This window comes from Oncorhynchus tshawytscha, linkage group LG05 (genome assembly GCF_018296145.1).
Source record: "Oncorhynchus tshawytscha isolate Ot180627B linkage group LG05, Otsh_v2.0, whole genome shotgun sequence".
NCBI classification, from domain to species: domain Eukaryota; kingdom Metazoa; phylum Chordata; class Actinopteri; order Salmoniformes; family Salmonidae; genus Oncorhynchus; species Oncorhynchus tshawytscha.
This window is the reverse complement of record NC_056433.1, coordinates 25,382,487-25,400,997: the sequence shown is the minus strand read 5'-3', so window position 1 is coordinate 25,400,997 and position 18,511 is coordinate 25,382,487. Positions and strand designations below refer to the sequence as shown.

Here is an 18,511-nt window from a genome sequence, read left to right as displayed (position 1 = left end):
TAGTTCTATGTATGGCCTGATATGGTTCTCAATCAGAGGCAGGTGTTCGTCATTGTCTCTGATTGGGAACCATATTTAGGTAGCCTGTTTGGTGTTGGGTTTTGGTGGGTGATTGTCCTTGTTCCTGTCTCTGTGTTACTTTGTACCAGTATTAGGCTGTTTTGGTTTTACGTTTATTTGTTTTTGTATTTGATCGTGTTTACTTTGTTTCATTAAACATGGATCGCAATAGCCACGCCGCATTTTGGTCTGACTCTCTTTCATATACAGAAAACCGTGAGAGTGGAAGAGGGAGAGAGTGTGTTCATTGGTTAATTCTTCCTGGGGTCCACACAAAACATAAAACCTGACAAGTAACAAAACACATATATACTGATAGACAAGGACAGTCACACACATTCATTAATAGAACACTATAAAAACAATACAACAACAACAGAAATGATAGTACAAACAATACAACACCAGCAAAATAATGTGTGTTGCAGTGTCTGTGTGTGTGTGTGTGTGCGTGCGTGCCTGTGTCCTCACAGTCCCTGCCGTTCCATGAAATGTTGTTTAATCTTTTTTTTTAAGGCAATTTTGCTGTTTTCCTGAGTAATTGGAGATGGAAGGATCTGTATAATACTGTGCGTTCCCGTGAATTCCCTTTGGATTTGGGGACTGTGAAGTCCCTGGTGGCATATATATGGTTGTCTGAGCTGAATTGTAATTGATTATGACAATCTGGAAATTCCATTAGAGCAATACTTCTCATGAAAACTAGAAGAGAACAGTTCATCTCTTGTCAACCCTTGGAACACCGACTGCGAGCCAGGCCGACATCGGCCAACATCAGGACCCCGACCTAACCAATGCTCTTGTGGCTGAATAGAAGCAAGTCCCCGCAGCAATGTTCCAACATCTAGTGGAAGGCCTTCCCAGAAGAGTGGAGGCTGTTATAGCAGCAAAGGGGAATCAACTTCCATAATGTCCATGATTTGGGAATGAGATGTTAGACGAGCAAGTGTGCACATTCTTTTGGTCATGTATAGTAGTCATTCTAGCTTTGTGTATGAGGAGTGTATGACGAGTGGCAAATCATTTGTAAAAAAAAAAATAGAGAGGCAACTTCGCTGAGGGACATCCCACTGTATCTATCTGATGTTAGAGAAGCTGTGTGTGCATGTTCGGTATGTACAGTGCCTTCTAGCGGAAAATCTGCCAACCAGCGCTTTTATAAGCCCAGTCATTGCGCAGTCATTCTTAATGCAATCATGTGTTAAAAATATTTCTGGGGCCTCGATTAATTGCTAATATTTGTTTTTCTCAACTGGTAATTGGAGGCAGTATGCTGGAGGCAGTATGCATTTTGAAAACATATAGCAACTTAATTGTTTGAAACCTGAACGTTTTGCTACATATTATGAGTCATGTTTTACCTTACGTCAAAGTCGCCAAGGCAAAATCCTACCATATCGGTGGAGGCAATTATTTATACAGACTTCCATATGCCATTGAAACCAGTAGTTTATTTCTCTCATGTTCTATTGGTTTTCAACTTTCATTGTCCTGTAGCCAAATGCACATTCCTTCGTAGCCTACTGCCTTGTGCGCATTGCTGCGCTAATAATGTTAAGAAATAATAGTTTATCTGTTGCATCAGATTCATTGATTTTTAATGTTTTCTAGGCCTACTAGGCCTACTGGTTGTATGAATTTGGGATCCATTGTACTGTTTGGGATATTTCTTTCTCGAAAAGCTGACCAATAAAATAGGTCAACTTTTCTACTATGGGGTATAGCAGATTGACATAGGCTCATAGGCGGCGCGTCTATAAGGCCAGGGGAAGCTAAGCTTTCCCTAAGTAAATTCAATTGCCATAATTATATAACCTAATTAGCCTACTCCTGGCTATACATAAATAAGTACAAAATAGGCTACTAAAGCATGATTTGGCCACAGAGGATCTTTAGCTTCCCCTAGCCTTAAAAAATGTCATTGTTTTAAATCACATTGCCTACAGTCAGAAGGAAAGGCTGCACGAAGCAAATACCAAAGAGATTAGTGTTGAGTTGCTACTGTCAGTGAAAAGTAGAGAGGCCCAGGTGTTTTGCAATATTTCAAAATAAGAGAAGACAATGAAAAATAAGAGAATACAATGAAAAGACTCTAATCTGTCTTTTAGTTATCAAAATGCTCACCTTAATTGAGTGAACAACACTAGGCATATGGTCTATCTTATTGGTACCAACCGAGCTCATCGGCCATGTCCCCAGTGAGTGCGCACCACGCATATACACTTTGTCATTGTTGGGTCAGTGCCACTTAAAAGTTTGTTTTTGGACAATAATTTCCTTTTCCAGTTTAGATGGACATCATATTCTATTCGTGTCTCCCCTTCTCGTAGGCCTATTACATGGACAATGTCGTCAGGAGAGTAGGCTACGCTGTAATTTGTTGTGTTAAAAAACGATTCTGCTAATGTCTCCAGTCATATAAAGTGCAGTAAAATTGCATTAAATGTGTTTTTCCAGTGCTAAGAAAGAATAAAGAATAAACAGATCTGATATTGCCCCTATCCCAGCCTCTACACTATATTCAGCCATGCATTGAACGGTCTTGCTGCGAACAAGAATTAAGTTACTATCCTAAATTATGACTATCAAATCTACTCATCGCATTACGAATAGAAGGCTATTTTACATGAATCTGAAAATGTGATGCATGGAATGCTTTATTATAAAGGAGGATTTTATGGTGAAAATGTGCTTCCTCAAACTTGAAACTCACGCTCCGCCTATGCATAGGCTAGTGATTTTGCTGTTCATCTTCTTCACGCTCCGCCTATGCGTAGGCTAGTGATTTTACTCTTCATCTTCTTGGATGAGGAATAGTGCGCGGTAAAAGCACACATCATTGCCTCTTCGACTTGCATGTTCTGCTAAGATTAATTACCATAATCTAAATGTGATTTCTGTCATTCTGAGCACTGTGGGTGGACGCCCTAATCAGGTTATGCACCCAATGCATATGGGTCCGGTACACTTCTCAAATGTCTGGTAAATTTAAATGCTGCCGGTTAAATGTCCCGCCACATTTTCATAACGGAAACCCTGCTCCAAAGTCTTTTTCCATTGTTTTAGGACATGTATCTTGGTTTGGGAATGTAATTGATCCAATTTAGTCAGTATGTCAACAATATGTCAACCAATCAGCTGAGCAGCCTGACTTGTTTGCATAATTTCTTTGAACCATACAATTTTTATATTTATCATCAATCAAGAGGGCTCTAACTGTTCTCACAGTTAATTTCCTTAACAGGCGCATACTTGGCAACAATTGTCATGAATACTTTTACAAATACTTCCAGTGCTGCATCTGGATTCACTTCCTTACACACATCAGACCAACATACATGTTTTACATCTTCAACAAAAGAGTCATGAGGAAACTCATATGAACTCTTATAAATGAGTTGAGGCGCAATCTTTGGCACTTTGGCTTTCCATGTTATTGCCACAATGTTATGGTCACTACAACCAATAGGAACTGAAATTGCTTTGGAGCTAGACTCTGCAGCCTTAGTGAAGATATGATCAATACAAATGGATGTCAAAGATCCAAAAGTACTGGTATGCACTCTAGTTGGATGAGTGATAAGTGTTAGCACTTGGTGGCATATAGCAAAACGCTAAAAGAATAGGCTTTAGATGAGGCAGGTGAACCTGCAACTAAAACACTTCAATAACACTTGACATGAGATCTTCTAGTATAAGCTATTTGTTTTGTAATTTCCTGGGAGATAGACATAAAATTATTCACAGTCCATCAACCAGTTGATTCCATTCATTTACTTAGATTTGTGTGTATTTGGTATATGTTGTGAAATTGTTAGATATGACTTGTTAGATATTTAAATGTAATTTTAAAAAATTACTTTTATTTAACTGGGCAAGTCTGATTTACAATGATGGCCTAATCCAGGCACTTGTCATCTCCTATCTGGACTACTGAGACACGCTGTTGGCTGGGCTCCCCACTTGTGCCATCAAACCCCTGCAATTTATCCAGAATGTTGAAGCCTGCCTGGTGTTTAACCTTCTCAAGTTCTCCCATGTCACCCTGCTCCTCCACACACTCCACTGGCTTCCAGTCAAAGCTTGCATCCACAACAAGACTATGGTACTTGCCTACAGAGCAGCAAGATGAACTGCCCCTCCCTACCTTCAGGCTATGCTCAAACCCTACACCCCACTTCGTTCTGCCACCTCCGTCTGTTGGTCCTCCCACCCCTAGCGGAGGACAGCTCCGCTCAGCACAATCCAAACTCTTCAATTGTGGATTTCCAACTTCCCCCTGAAGCTAGGACAACCCTGAGTCAATACTTTGAAAAAGCACCTTTGACAGTGATTACAGCTGTGAGTCTTTCTGGGTAAGTCTCTAAGAGCTTTCCACACCTGGATTGTGCAGCATTTGCACATTATTATTTTCCAAACTCTTTCTTTGCTCTGTCCAATTGGTTGTTGATCATTGCTAGAGAACCATTTTCAGGTCTTGCCATAGATTTTCAAGTAGATTTAAGTCAAAACTGTAATTCGGCCACTCAGGAACATTCACGGTCTTCTTGGTAAACAACTCTAGTGTAGATTTGGCCTTGTGTTTTAGGTTATTGTCCTGCTAAAAGGTGATTTAATCTCCAAGTGTCTGGTGGAAAGCAGACTGAACCAAGTTTTCCACTAGGATGTTTTAAAATGTTTTATTCTGTACAGGCTTCCTTCTTTTCACTCCGTCAATTAGGTTAGTATTGTGGAGTAACTACAATGTTGTTGTTCCATCCTCACTTTTCTCCTATTACAACCATTAAACTCAATAGCTGTTTTAAAGTCACATTTGGCCTCATGGTGAAATCCCGGCAACTGAGTTACGAAGGACCCTTGTATCTTTGTGGTGACTGGGTGTATTGATACACCATCCAAAGTATAATTTATAACTTCACCATGCTCAAACGGATATTAGATGTCTATTATGTTTACCCATCTACCAATAGGTTCCCATTATATATATATATAAATAAAGGGAACCTATTGGTAGATGGGTAAAAAAATATATAGATATATATATATTTTTTAAATCTCTGCCCCACATGCCCTGAAAGATGGGTCACGACTGGTGTGTATGTGTTTGTGTGTCTCTGTGTGTGTGAGGCAATAGGTCTATTTGTGTGTACATGCAGCACACGTTCATCCCCACTCTAAGGCCTGTAACAGTAATGAGTTGGATCAATGAGCTGATGTACTGAGGAAGAGCTTTCTGGGCTGCCTATACTAGCACGATACACCCACCAAGTGTCTGTCTGTTTCACACTCATCCTGGATGAGGCGACTGACTCAAAGTTGGTGGCAGCAGTAGCACAGCACTGAATACGAATGACTTGTCTTTGACGCAACAGCACTGACAAATTAGCCCAAGAAGTGAAATAGCTGCCTATAAACCTACATTATTCTATTGCTTCCACTGCTCTTAGGAATGAATGTGTTTATGTGGAATGAGTAAATGTGGTGGCTCTCTTTAGTGGTGTAGTCATATGGGACATCAATTCATTAATTCCATGGACCTTTTGATCATGAATGATAATAACCACCACACTACTAATAAAAATCACTCCTCAACCAGACAGTGTTATTCCCTCTTCTCTGTAAATCCCACTTTCACTCATGGTAATTAATCAGTGTGATCATTAGGAACCAAACACATTAGCTGTAGCATTTCCGACTGCTTTCTTCTCCATTCTCATTGGTCCTGGTGGACTGGCTTTTTCCAACAAAACATATATCTTCCGTGCCGCTACTCAAAAATTAAAATTATTCTAACTTGACTATATACTGTAGATAGAACAACCAACTGTCTGCATTGACATACATTGCTTAAATAAATGACCATCCCCTCATCCTGAAGTTATTCACCATGGGGTTCTCTCAGAATGTTTCTCGTAACTATTTCACTATCTCTGATTGGACATCTGTTCCGGGACACTCATCTGAGCACAATTAATTGGTTCTTGTTAATCAAGGCCTAAAGAATATCTTATTCCCTATGGCAATAATCACAACGGCTATGAAGTTGTCACATGGCACATCATAATAATCATCCTACGTTCATGACAATAATATTTATGAATGTGTCATCAGTTGTTCCAGTCCATCAGCGGCCGACTGGGTCCCAGAGGAGCCCTGTTCACCACGTTGTGTGAACAGCCGTGTCCAGTGTCACTATTCATCAGAGCCTGCGGGATAAAATCAATGCCTCCAGAATGGTGTTGCCCAGAAAGGAAAATGCAAAACACTGTAAATCAGAAAGGACCTCCTGTAGAGAACTATTAACTGTGATTGATCTGACTGTGGACTATGGAGAGGAAGCATGGCGTGTGCAGGGGAGCACTTTCAAAATGAAGATGGGAATGAGATACGAGTGGGGCTGTGGCGGTCATGAAATTTTGTTAGCTGGTGATTGTCAAGCAAATAACTGCCGGTCTCACAGTAATTGACCGTTAATTAACATAAACATGTTTAGCATCTCCTGGCTTCCATGCATAGCCTACAAGCCACTGATGCAGACTTTTGGAACATCTACATTTATGACCGAAAGCCTTGATTTGGGCTTATGTAGCAAAATTTGAAGTTGTGTTTTTTACAATGGATAAAAGTAGAGACTCAGAGCTAGAAAATGGTATATCATACACTGCAGTTGAGGAACAATGGGAAAATAATTCTGCTTTGAAAGTTGATAAACTCGTAACACCACTTTTAAGAAAATGGCCCTTGAATGTTTTGGTACACCTACTGGGGAGCTCTTCTTTGTCTACACCCACTCAGAATCGTTCACACCTTCTTAAGCATTAGCCCCAACCATCTCTTTAAGGATTCACATGTGAGGCCATGTGGTAAACACACCCTATATCAAATCAAATCTAAGTTTATTTATCCCATGCACAGGATACAGAAGGTGTAAATGGTACAGTGAAGTTGTTACTTACATAGTAGCAATATCAAAAAAAGAAAGCGTAGGAATTATTAGATGACGCTTATCCAACACACTTGTCTAAATTGATGGTTAATGTGAAGGAAATTCTATAACCACCCCCAAGCCACATCTAGCTAACATTAGGCTGTAACTAGCAATGCAAATGGATTTCTGATCCAAATAATATTACTACACAGATCATACATGTAACGTTTGCTAGCTAACTAACAGTATGCTTTGACTTGCAATAATAATGACTTTCTGACCAAATTAAAAACATATATCTGAACATGTAGCTACTGTAGACAATCACCCGTATAAATGGATGGCGGCAGACTGGAACCATTTAACTGTTTGTAGCTACAGTTCATCTTCTTTTGCCAGCATTGTGACAAATCACTCCGGTTCACACTGACGGGGGTGTGGGTAGAAAGTAGCCCGTTCAATTTTTCAAACTGATCTGTCGACAGCACCTGCTAAATTCAAGGTATCAATGTTGTTGAGAAAAGTAGCACAACTTTTGTAGATCTCGGTGGCTAATGTTATATCTTTCAAAAACATCACGGTAGAAAGGACTGTCAACACACACCGAGCAGCTCACGTTATAGACAGAAGCATGTTACATGGCAGACTAATCCAAACTTATCTCCCAGAATGTCCAGACTATCCATTATCTTTGTATCTCTGATACGAAAGCTAGCGGGAAGGTTCCTGACTTTTTCCATGGCTAAACTAACTAGGCTAGAAATGTAAGAATTGTATTAGAATTTATGGATGGAATACAAGTTTTTATTAAGGCACATTAAAGTTCACATGTTCCAGAAAGCATTTTGATCAAAAATAAATGTTTACGTTCAAATGCCGCTCCTATGATATAGTGACGTGCAACATTCGCCTAATTTCCTGAAATGAGGCACATTTTAAAAAGCCTAATAAATCCATTTGATATAGCCTAAATTCATTATTTATTTTAGACAGGTCTGAAGAAACATGATATGAAGAAAATGTAGTCTATTTCAGAAGAACATAATAGCATACTCTGAGTTGTCCTTATGTTAGGCACTGATCTGGCAATGCCATATGGCTGTAGACTGCACTAGTTCATTTAGCAGACAAGATTTGCTTTGAATTCCGTGGCATTATTTTTCATTATTTTGTAGGATGAAGAATACAATCGAACATAGCTGAATAAAATAGAAAGGATATTTTCTCCAAACGATTTCCAAGGAAGTGCATACATGCGGCTATTCTGCTTTGAGCATTTATCAAAGGAACAGGTCCTCCTATATGCCTAATTTAAAGTTATTTATGCAACTTTAGTTGTGATACAAAAGTTGGGCTATATCTTTAGATTTTTAATACATTCTAAGGCTGCATGATGAAACTCTAATGATGATTAGAAAAAAGTTGCATGAAAGGCATGAGCTCTGATTTGATTCTTGTGTATGCCGCACACACTTTATCAGTCTCTCATTCACAATTTGACAAGCACTTGATAATATTCTCACCAGGCCTCGAATTTCCCGGCAGCATCCCCCTTGTGTGGCCGTAAAAAATCCATGCCTTTTGTGGCCAAAGTGGCCGTTGTGCCCTTGGGCTGAATATAATAATTATAATACCTTTCTACCAGCTGATGTGCTCTGGAGCACCTCTCACTCACATGGCTCTCTCAGATATCTAAATTCTTATTAGCCAATGCCTGTCACGTGATTGAGTCCTTCTCACAGCTAAGAAGTAGGCTACGAGTGAAGACAGACACATCGGGGACACAACTGTGAGCGTACCTCTTATCAAATTTCAAGGCGCATATTGAAGATGTTAGAAGAACTGTCCGTCAGGCAACAAGATGAGTAGGTCTAACGAACAGCAATAGCACTAGCCTATGTCAATCTACTATCCCCTATAGTACAAAAGTTGATCTATTCTATTAGTCAACTTTTCCTTTTGTGCAAGATGTAAATTGGGCTCCCGAATGGCGCAGCGGTCTTAGTGCAAGGGGCGTCATTGCAGTACCTGGTTCAAATCCAGGCTGCATCACATCTGGCTGTGATTGGGAGTCCCATAGGGCAATGCACAATTGGCCCAGTGTTGTCTGCGGTAGCCTGTCTTTGTAAATAAGAATTTGTTCTTAACTGACTTGCCGTTAAATAAAGGAATAAAAAAAATCCAAACAGAGTGACCGAAAATGTGACTGAAAATGTGATAATGCATGTAATGCGTTAGTATAAAGGTGCATTTTTATGGTGAAAATGATCTTCCCCAAACTTAAGCCAGTTAGGTTCTACACCGGTTGTAAAGTAGAATAAAGTTCTTAATTTTAAGAAGTTATCACATATCAATCACATATCACAGTAGTTGTGATACAAACCGTATCAAAGCATATAGGCCTACGGGCTAGGCTACATGAGATGTGCAACTATGATTCTAAAAAGTTGCAAAAAAAGGCATGCGCTGTTTCATGCCTTACTGCACACAAAGGTCATCATTCACAAGTGATAATACATATTTCACAGTGATATTGTCACCCATCAGACTATTCTTGTCTTTACATATACTAAATAATTGTCAAGCCTGCTCCCGCTCCTCCTCTCTGGTGCTCGAGGGCACCAGAGAGGAGGAGCGGATCAGCACTTCATGAGACTCACCTGGACTCTATTACTTTATTGATTGCCTCCCCTAGAGGTCGACCGATTAATCGCGAGTGAGCCAAAGGAGCCAAGGTAAGTTGCTAGCTAGCATTAAACTTATCTTATCAAAAACAATCTATCTTAACATAATCACTAGTTAACTACATATGGTTGATGATATTACTAGTTTAACTAGCTTGTCCTGCATTGCATATAATCAATGCGGTGCCTGTTAATTTCTCATCGAATCACAGCCTACTTCGCCAAATGGGTGATGATTTAACAAGCACATTCGTGAAAAAAGCACTATCGTTGCACCAATGTACCTAACCATGAACATCAATGCCTTTCTTAAAATCAATACACAATACACAAGTATATAGTTTTAACCCTTCATATTTAGTTAAAAGAAATTAATGTTAGCAGGCAATATTAACTAGGGAAATTGTGTTACTTCTCTCTTGTGAGTCAGGGTATATGCAGCAGTTTGGGCCGCCTGGCTCGTAGCGAACTGTGTGAAGACCATTTCTTTCTAACAAAGACCGCAATTAATTTGCCAGAATTTTACATAATTATGACATATCATTGAAGGTTGTGCAATGTAACAGCAATATTTAGACTTAGGGATGCCACCCGTTCGATAAAATATGGAATGGTTCTGTATTTCACTGAATGAATAAACGTTTTGTTTTCTAAATGATAGTTTCCGGAATTGACCATATTAATGACGGAAGGCTCGTATTTCTGTGTGTTTATTATATTCTAATTAAGTTTATGATTTGATAGAGCAGTCTGACTGAGTGGTGGTAGGCAGCAGCAGGCTCGTAAGCATTCATTCAAACTGCACTTTCCTACGTTTGCCAGCAGCTCTTCGCTGTGCTTGAAGCACAGCGCTGTTAATGACTTCAAGCCTATCAACTATAAATATATACTGTATATATATATATATATATGTATATGTAAATACCAGCCGATTAATCAGTATCGGCTTTTTTGGTCCTCCAATAATCGGTCTCAGCGTTGAAAAATCATAATCGGTCGACCTCTAGCCTCCCCTATATCTGTCACTTCCTGATATTTCTTCACTGTGTCTGCATTCATGTTGTTTTGCTCCCCCTTTTCAGACGCTGTTCTTGTTTTGTTATATGTCCGTTATCCATTAAATCTTCACTCCCTGTACTTGCTTCTCGTCTCCCAGAATGCAGACACCAATATTGGAAGCATCAGGGAGTTTTTTTGGGGGGGTGACGTCGGGTCCGGTTGCCGCTGCCGAACGAACCGGGGCTGCCTCAGCTGGCTTGGACTTCCATGCCTTAGCTGGCTCGAGAGTTTATCTTGCCTCAGTTGGCTTGGCAGGCTCCCATCCCATGTCATACCTCAGCCGGCTTTTCGGGCTTCCACGCCTCAGACAGCTCATCAGGCGCCCCAAGAGGGGGGAACTATCACGCCTGCTCCCGCTCCCCTTACGCACACCTGTCATCATCGTCTCCCAGCGTCTGTCCTCACAATAATATACTGTATGTGTGAAATTAGTTTGATCTATAATGGACCATTCTCTTGCACCTGTCTTGGAACAGGGGCATTGGAAAAAAATATGTCTGTGCACTTAAATAGCAAAATGGAGGAGCTTTTCCCTTGTTTCATTTTCATGCCAGCCAGGTAGGCTATACTCCTGTTTTAAATCAAAGCAATATGCTTAATATTAGGAAAGTTGATAAATAAATACAGTAGGCCTAGCCTATACAAGCTGATGGGATCCTCCTCTTTTTAATAGAGGCTATCACTGTTTTCTCATGCAATTGCATACACTATAGAAATGTTGCGCAACATGATTTTGGAAAACATTTGCATCGCTATCAGAATAATACAGTCACCATAACAGCCCTAGATACAAGTACTCGGTCTAGGAATTTACTAAGGCCCAGTTTTTCCAGGGTGGTGTTCAGCAGGCATGAAACGGGAGAAATGACATTGAAATAGAGTGAAACTCCCACAAAGGCCACTGTGCCTGCCTGTAGAACCATTCTGTTTAGCATACACACAGCGTCAACATATTTTAATTTGCTCCATTAAAAAAAAATATTCTGGATATGATTTATGTTCTAGGATTGTGAGTCAACTCATTCTGGGATAAAAAATTCCATATTTTCCAACACAGAGGAATCATTAGAAGAACTGCAGAAAGTAAGTACTCATTTACAGTGCAGTAAATTAAATAGTGTGTGGGTGAGGTACAGCATACAGTAGGTGAGGTCGATATCCACAGCTCACTTGGAGCAGAGAGATAGAATGGGAGGCAGTGCCCTGCCAATGTGTCTGTGTCATGTATGTTTCATTAGTCCTGGTAAAAAGCCCCCTCCCTGTTTTCCCTCAGCTACCCAGGGAGAGGAGAACTGACAAGCTCAGCGCTACAGTAATTGGCTTCACTAAGATGACATCCCAGATATACATAGTTGGGGAAAGACATGAAAAGGTGCACTGTGTTAAGACTCTGTCCGGCTGTCTCATCTTACGGTTGTCCACTGGCGTGGTGAGAGTTAACTGCCAACCTGTAGGTTTTATCCCAGTCCAAAAACTATTGTTGAATGGTTGAGGTCTGACTTTCTCTAGGAGAAAGTGAAATTGGTTCAAGTACAATTTGTCAGATGATGTAATATTACAGAATTAAAAGATAATTTTGGACTTTGAGTCTGTTGATAATTATGTTTTATTCATTTTGAGGATAACTACAGGATGGACTCAAGTGCAGTCTTTACACTATAGTGTCATCCAGGAGGTGGGTGGTGGACATCTGTCGTCTCGGAGGACCTGTCACATGTATTTAAGTTCCTCCCTGCCTATGTTCGTCCTCCTCCATTCCTCCCTGACTCTGTCTCCTTCCCTGGTGAGACACAACCGAGGTCACCAAGATGCCTTTGCCTCCTGTTCCTGCTTCTTACTTAGAGTAGACTCAGCCTGCAGGGCTTGACTGACCTCTGAACCTTTCAGACTGGGAAAATAGGTTATAAGGCAGAAGCCACGTACACAGGAGATCTCCTTGTGATACTGTGGCTTAGAACGGTTTGAGTAGAAATTAGAGGACAACTCTGCTGGGAAACGTTTATACCCTCCACCGACAATGGGACAATTATGATAGATGTAACGGGTTTGAACTGTTGAGAATTGTTGTTCTTGAATGTATTTTCCTCTCTGCAAGTCCCAGGTTTGCCTCGTTGTAATTAAGGGCGTAGGACAGGTATAAATGCTTGTCTATTTCATTCAGGGGATCCCCCTACTACAGTATGTGCAGGCTGGGATTCCTTGGGAGGACGGGTGTGGCGACTGTGGCCTAAACCAAAGTGATGACAATGGATTGTGAGTATGTTTATGGCAAGGTTGCCCCTAACCACTGGTACCAATTCCCCTTCGCCCATGGCATGCATTTTGTGTGTTGGCCAGAAAGGATAAGAATATTGATTAAAACGTAATACATTGATTGATGATTGAATGCCTAAGTGCTGATGAAACTCTGAGGATGATAGCAGTAATTGTACGGAGTGCTAGGAGCTGAAGATGGTGTCCATGAGAAGCTTTCTGATTGTTTGGGAAATATCAAGCTTGTTATACTGTCCTGAAGGATGTGCTGTAAGACACACACATATGCAGGCACACAAACACTTGCAAATTTACAACACACTGCAACAACAAACCGAAAACAATCAGCGTAGCACAGGGCGCTCCTCTTTGAGGAAGCCCACAACAGCCAATTACCCTAATCCCCTCCCCAATAGGCAATATGGCCACTGCTGATAAGGCTAAGCAGCTTCACACTCACCCATGGAGAAGAATGGGATCCCCAGCAGCGTGGAGTTAAACTTCCCGTCGGAGATGAAGAAGATGCCAGTGGAGGTCACGTTGGCGATGGCTATTGTGAGCACACCCAGCAGACCCAGGAAGGGCTTTCCCCTCAGGCAGTCCCTCATTGAGCTGGAGATAGTGGCCGCCAGCAGAAGGAGCACTAGGCTGACCAGCACCTCCCCTTTGGCCAGCACTCCCGTCTGGTGGAAGTCCCTCCACAGGCTGAAGGAGGTGAGAGACTGGATGTGCAGGTCCTCGCTGAGCGTGGACAGGCGTGTGATGAGGGTGCAGAAGGCATTCTCCCACTTCTCTGCGATGACATCCTGCACCACGGGGCCATGGTTGCGAAGGTAGTAGGTGATCTGGATGGCCCGGGCAAACTTCACCTGCTGGTCTCGGCTGTTGGGCGAGAAGGCCACTCCACCCAGCTGGTGGCCGATGAAGGACACACGACCATCCTGGGGGAGGGAGCACAGCAGACAGGTTACTATCAGACACACTGAGAGAGGGATCTCAAGTCCCTACAGAGCATAGCTGGAGATATGCTGTTTGGTTTCTGTTAGCTGATATTAGCAACAGTTGTAATTTGTAGTTCATTGTGGATTATGGTTAAATCTTGTAAATGATTTGAACACAGTGACCCACCAATCAACCATTACAGTATGCATGAATTCCCATATTTGATACATTTTACGTTAAGATAAATGCTATATCATACTTACCAAGCAATAGTAAATGGATGCTATGGCAAACTATTCCCATTATTTCTACTATAGTAAGTTGAACTTTGTATCTTGGATTCATGCTTGAGAATGTCCCATTACTACGGCTACTAAAGAATCAGACGACATGCACTGTACTGTATGATTACTTAAACACTGTTGAATAAAAAATGCATTAAACCAATCACTGGCTTCCTAGTTGTTTTTAGACAGGCATATTGTAGGTGTCCTATTAGATCGGAGCTCCACTAGTATAGCGATGCAGTGACAATAATTCTCCCAGAAAATGACTGATATGTGGAGATGAGATATATGACACCACTTGACTGCCCTCCAGAGAAGATGGATCTCTTGGACAAGTGGATGAACAGCTAACTTGTCAGTCAATAGTGAAACGATGCAAATGTAATAAAGCATTGTTTGTTCATTTCAGACAAGGGCCCTAGCTGGCCTGATTTGATCTATGTTTGCAGCTATTGCACTGTACTGTAGCCTACTGTACTGTACAGCCAATAATGAATCTCTTCAATGCAATGTTTTATGTTGATTGTACAAGTGTAACGTCAGCAAGTGTGGGATTCCATGGGGTATTGTAATTAAATATCACTTACACTGTCAGCACAATAGGGAATTGCATGATATCATTGCCATTTATTCCCTATCATTATCATGTAAATGGATTATTCAGTAACACTGGGCCTGAACATTCATAGTATCAACCCTACACCACAAGGACTCCTCATACAAGCAGAAGCTATGAAATTCTGACATAACATTCAGGGATGAACATTAGTAGTGCAGTGCTGTGGCTTGGGTTAGCATCAGACTAGTAAACAAATTAATAAAGCCACCAGCTGACATCAAAGCACTGAATGAAGAGCAAAAAAAACGTGTCAAGACAATCTGCACAGACAGACGGGGAATATCAATGATGCAGGCGACACAACACGGCGAATGAATGGCGTTGTAGAAGTATCTGCCAAGGGGGGTGGAAAAGAAGGTCAGTTTATTCTAACCTTAAAGCGGGAACTTGGGGGTTGGTGTCAAGGGGCGCACAAGGGCCAGAGCCATAGGGAATGAGGTAAATGCCTGCAATCAAAGTGAGTGAAGACAGTGGCCTTGGATGTAGAGTAATGAACAGTGGTAGGATGTGCAATCTAGAAGTGATTTAGGGGCAGCCCAGGTTGAATGAAAAGAGCAGGCCCAGTGCATTACTCACAGCTAGGCCTGGTGCAGGAGGATTAGCTACCTCCCACTAGAGATTCTCTTATTGGAGGATATACAACACTAGCTAGATTTGTGCCTTACAATTTAAGATACTCTGTAAAGCATAGACCTAGCACAGAACAGTTTTCAACTCAGTAACGAGCCATGTCACCCATTATAGTGAGTCTTACTCAAGGCAGATCATACACAATATTCTATTTTCCACACTCATTCACTACATGTGCTCAATGTGTCATGGTATTATCAACAGATCTGGTCACCTGTTGTAAAATTAGGCTACCTGTTGTAATTGTGTAACATCTGATTAAAACATTAACCTAATTTATAGCCTACTGTCTAAAATGACATGAGCAGAGGTAGCCTAACAGCCTTGCTATATGTCTGCAGAGGGCTGCACCACAGCACACACTTAGGAGGCATAGCAACATCTTACAGGGGAGGAGAGGATGCAGGCTCCATACTAGTCGATCAGCAATGTCATTCTATATGTGCAGGAGAGGAAGAACTACACTGCATCAAAATAAGAAGGGGGACATTCCCTCTATATTGAAGCAGTGCGGGGCCATGCAGCCAATTCACAACCTGCAGCTAACAACTAGCCTACATTGGCTGTTCAATCCATTCAGAGTATTTCCTTGCCTTGCCTGCCTGATATACGAAGACATCCGCAGTCTACATAAGAGGCTGAGTGAATACAACCACTGCTCATTGAGAAAGGAATGCAGGCTTCAGACAGTAGGTTATGGTCTCATTGCAGATACATTGTCCCACTGCTAATCCAGGTCATTCGGAGTTTGGGGTAGCAACGCACGTCGGTCATGTTCTCTTTAAGGGTAACTGTCACCACATACTATACTCAAATCGGTAATTGATGCCCGCGGCCGGCGGAAACATTGTAGACTATCGTGTTATAAAACTACATCCTCGCCGTCTTACCTTTAATGTGGTATTTGGATAGGTCACGGGCACCTTTGAAAAAGTGTGATTCGATAGAATGGCTAAGCGGATATCTTCGAATATCGTAATTATATCATCCAAGAGGCATCGCTTATCCTGATGGCTCAGGACACAGAGATGAGCGAAAGTGTAATTGAATCCCTTGTAATTAACCCGCAAATCCAACACCTGCTTGTGAACCTGCAGGACCTGGTCGGCGAGCTCCAGTATATTTCCCCCAGACTTGGCCAGCAGAATCAGTCTGCCATATCTGCCGGGGGTGTGCAGGTCGGAATACAGCTTGTTTTTTGACTGGTCGATGGGGAAAAGGCTGTTCGCAAGACTCCGCTCTACTTTAGCAAAGCTGTGTGTCGGGGCAACCAGTATCTCGATGTCCGTTTCGGGCTTGAATCTGCTCAGGACGGTAGATCCGAAAATGATGGTTAAGACTGCGGGAACGGTGAGGAAAAAAACCGGATGCCTACTAACAAATAAGCCCAGCCAGTAGAAAGAAGCTTTGAGCCCTCTGTGTATCATTTGCCGCAGCATCCTCCTCCAGATCCAGCTTGCAGATGCCCAGCTTCTTCCTATGAAGCACATGTGACATGAGGCTCGGTTGCCCAGTTTAGTCAATCCGAAAAAGAATACACTACACCTATAAAAAGAGCACTGCAGCAATTTGCAACAAGAACTGTCATATACTTATCATCTCTGCTTTTTTTGTTTCATTTCAAGCCATTCCCCTCCTTTTACTACCCGCGGACCAGTGACTATTCCTATTGCTCCTGCTGCAATAGCAGCAAGCCGCGGCCGTCTGATGTGCTTGTGTTCCTAGTTCTAACTACACTATCGGTGGCGCCTGATTTATGTAGGCTACTTGACTGTAACCATGTGCTGGGATTAAGGGCGAAGACGGGGTAATGCTGATGGTGGGTTATTTTAGAAACACACACAATAGCCATATGAGAGTCGTGAAATATTAACTGGTGGCACAATGGCCAAATGCACTTCCTGAAATCACTCCCACCTCATGAATGGGGAAACCATACAGTTGCGCGTCGATCTAATAGCCAGTAACCCAGGTTAGCCTCTTGAGAGAGGGAGACAGCGGGTCCTACACAGCCTTTCAAAGTCATGGAGAGTTTACTGATAAAGTACTTTTTGCACCCAGGAGATTTATGCTTCAAAGTCAAGTAAAGACACACTAGATTGCCTCTCAATTCGACACTTGTTTACATATGCCACCCAACCTGGGACAATAGTGTCAGTGACATCATTGGGTTACAGTAGGCTAGCTCACTTTTATCTGTTGGGATTCAGTGACAAAGGGCCTCAAGTCATCGTCTGGGGTCACATTTCTACAGTAGCCTAGGTCCTACACCAATGTAGCATGTATATATTGTAAGTATTTGCGTTGCTGGGAATTTTTGATGACTCACAATAAGTATTGTCAATCGTCTGATGTAAAAAATAAATAATAATAATAATAAAAACTAGCTAATAGAGGCGATTCGGAACCACTGAAGTGGACAACAACGCAATCGGAATTCGGAAGTTCAGCACCAGGACAGCAACAGTCTCTTCGCTCATGGGGCGTTTAAGTCCTTAACAGAGCCTGACAGGCAGCCTGTCTCCCAGCCTGCATGCCGCCCCCTAGACCAGAGCCAATCGCATATGCAAGAAACAAGCCACATTCAAACAGAGCCAGAAAGCCGAAGCCTAAAGGAAAAAGGTAATATAGCTAGCATCTTTCAAAATTAAAGCAGCTTTATACTGATATATCACTGATATTAAATCAGAGTGATTTGTTGTAGATAAGCTATATTTTTGTGTTTGTTAGCTAGCTTGCTTAGAAGGGCTGCTTAGCATACTCACTTGGCTAGCTAGTCTTGTGTGCTAGCTAGATAGTTAGATATGTAGTCAGGATGCTGCCTTGGAGGCTGTTTCATGAGAAAAGCTACTCGCAGGCATATTATCATTCAATGTGTCTCATAGGCTGATGCATAGTATCCAGTGGGTGAGTCCTATTCTTGCCAGGCTGATCAGATTCAATAGCAGCCCTAGAGGCTCATAAATCAGGGTGCTGCCTTGTTGGCTGTTTCATGAGTCTATCAATATGAATGGTGTCAAAACTGCTACCTGACATTAATTATAGTCAT

General features: G+C 41.7%; 1 protein-coding gene across 1 annotated transcript in view; it reads right to left on the bottom strand.

The window, feature by feature from the left end:
- The window catches only part of ptchd4 (patched domain containing 4), a 32,257-nt gene extending 15,085 nt beyond the window's left edge, over positions 1-17,172 (bottom strand). Inside the window, exons 1-2 of the mRNA XM_024422696.2 lie at positions 16,353-17,172; positions 13,445-13,925 (exon numbers count right to left, since the gene is read on the bottom strand). Of these exons, the coding sequence (XP_024278464.2) occupies positions 13,445-13,925; positions 16,353-16,952 (1,081 nt within the window). The 5' untranslated portion in view covers positions 16,953-17,172. The remainder of the gene's footprint in view (positions 1-13,444; positions 13,926-16,352) is intronic.
- Positions 17,173-18,511: the final 1,339 nt, after the last annotated feature.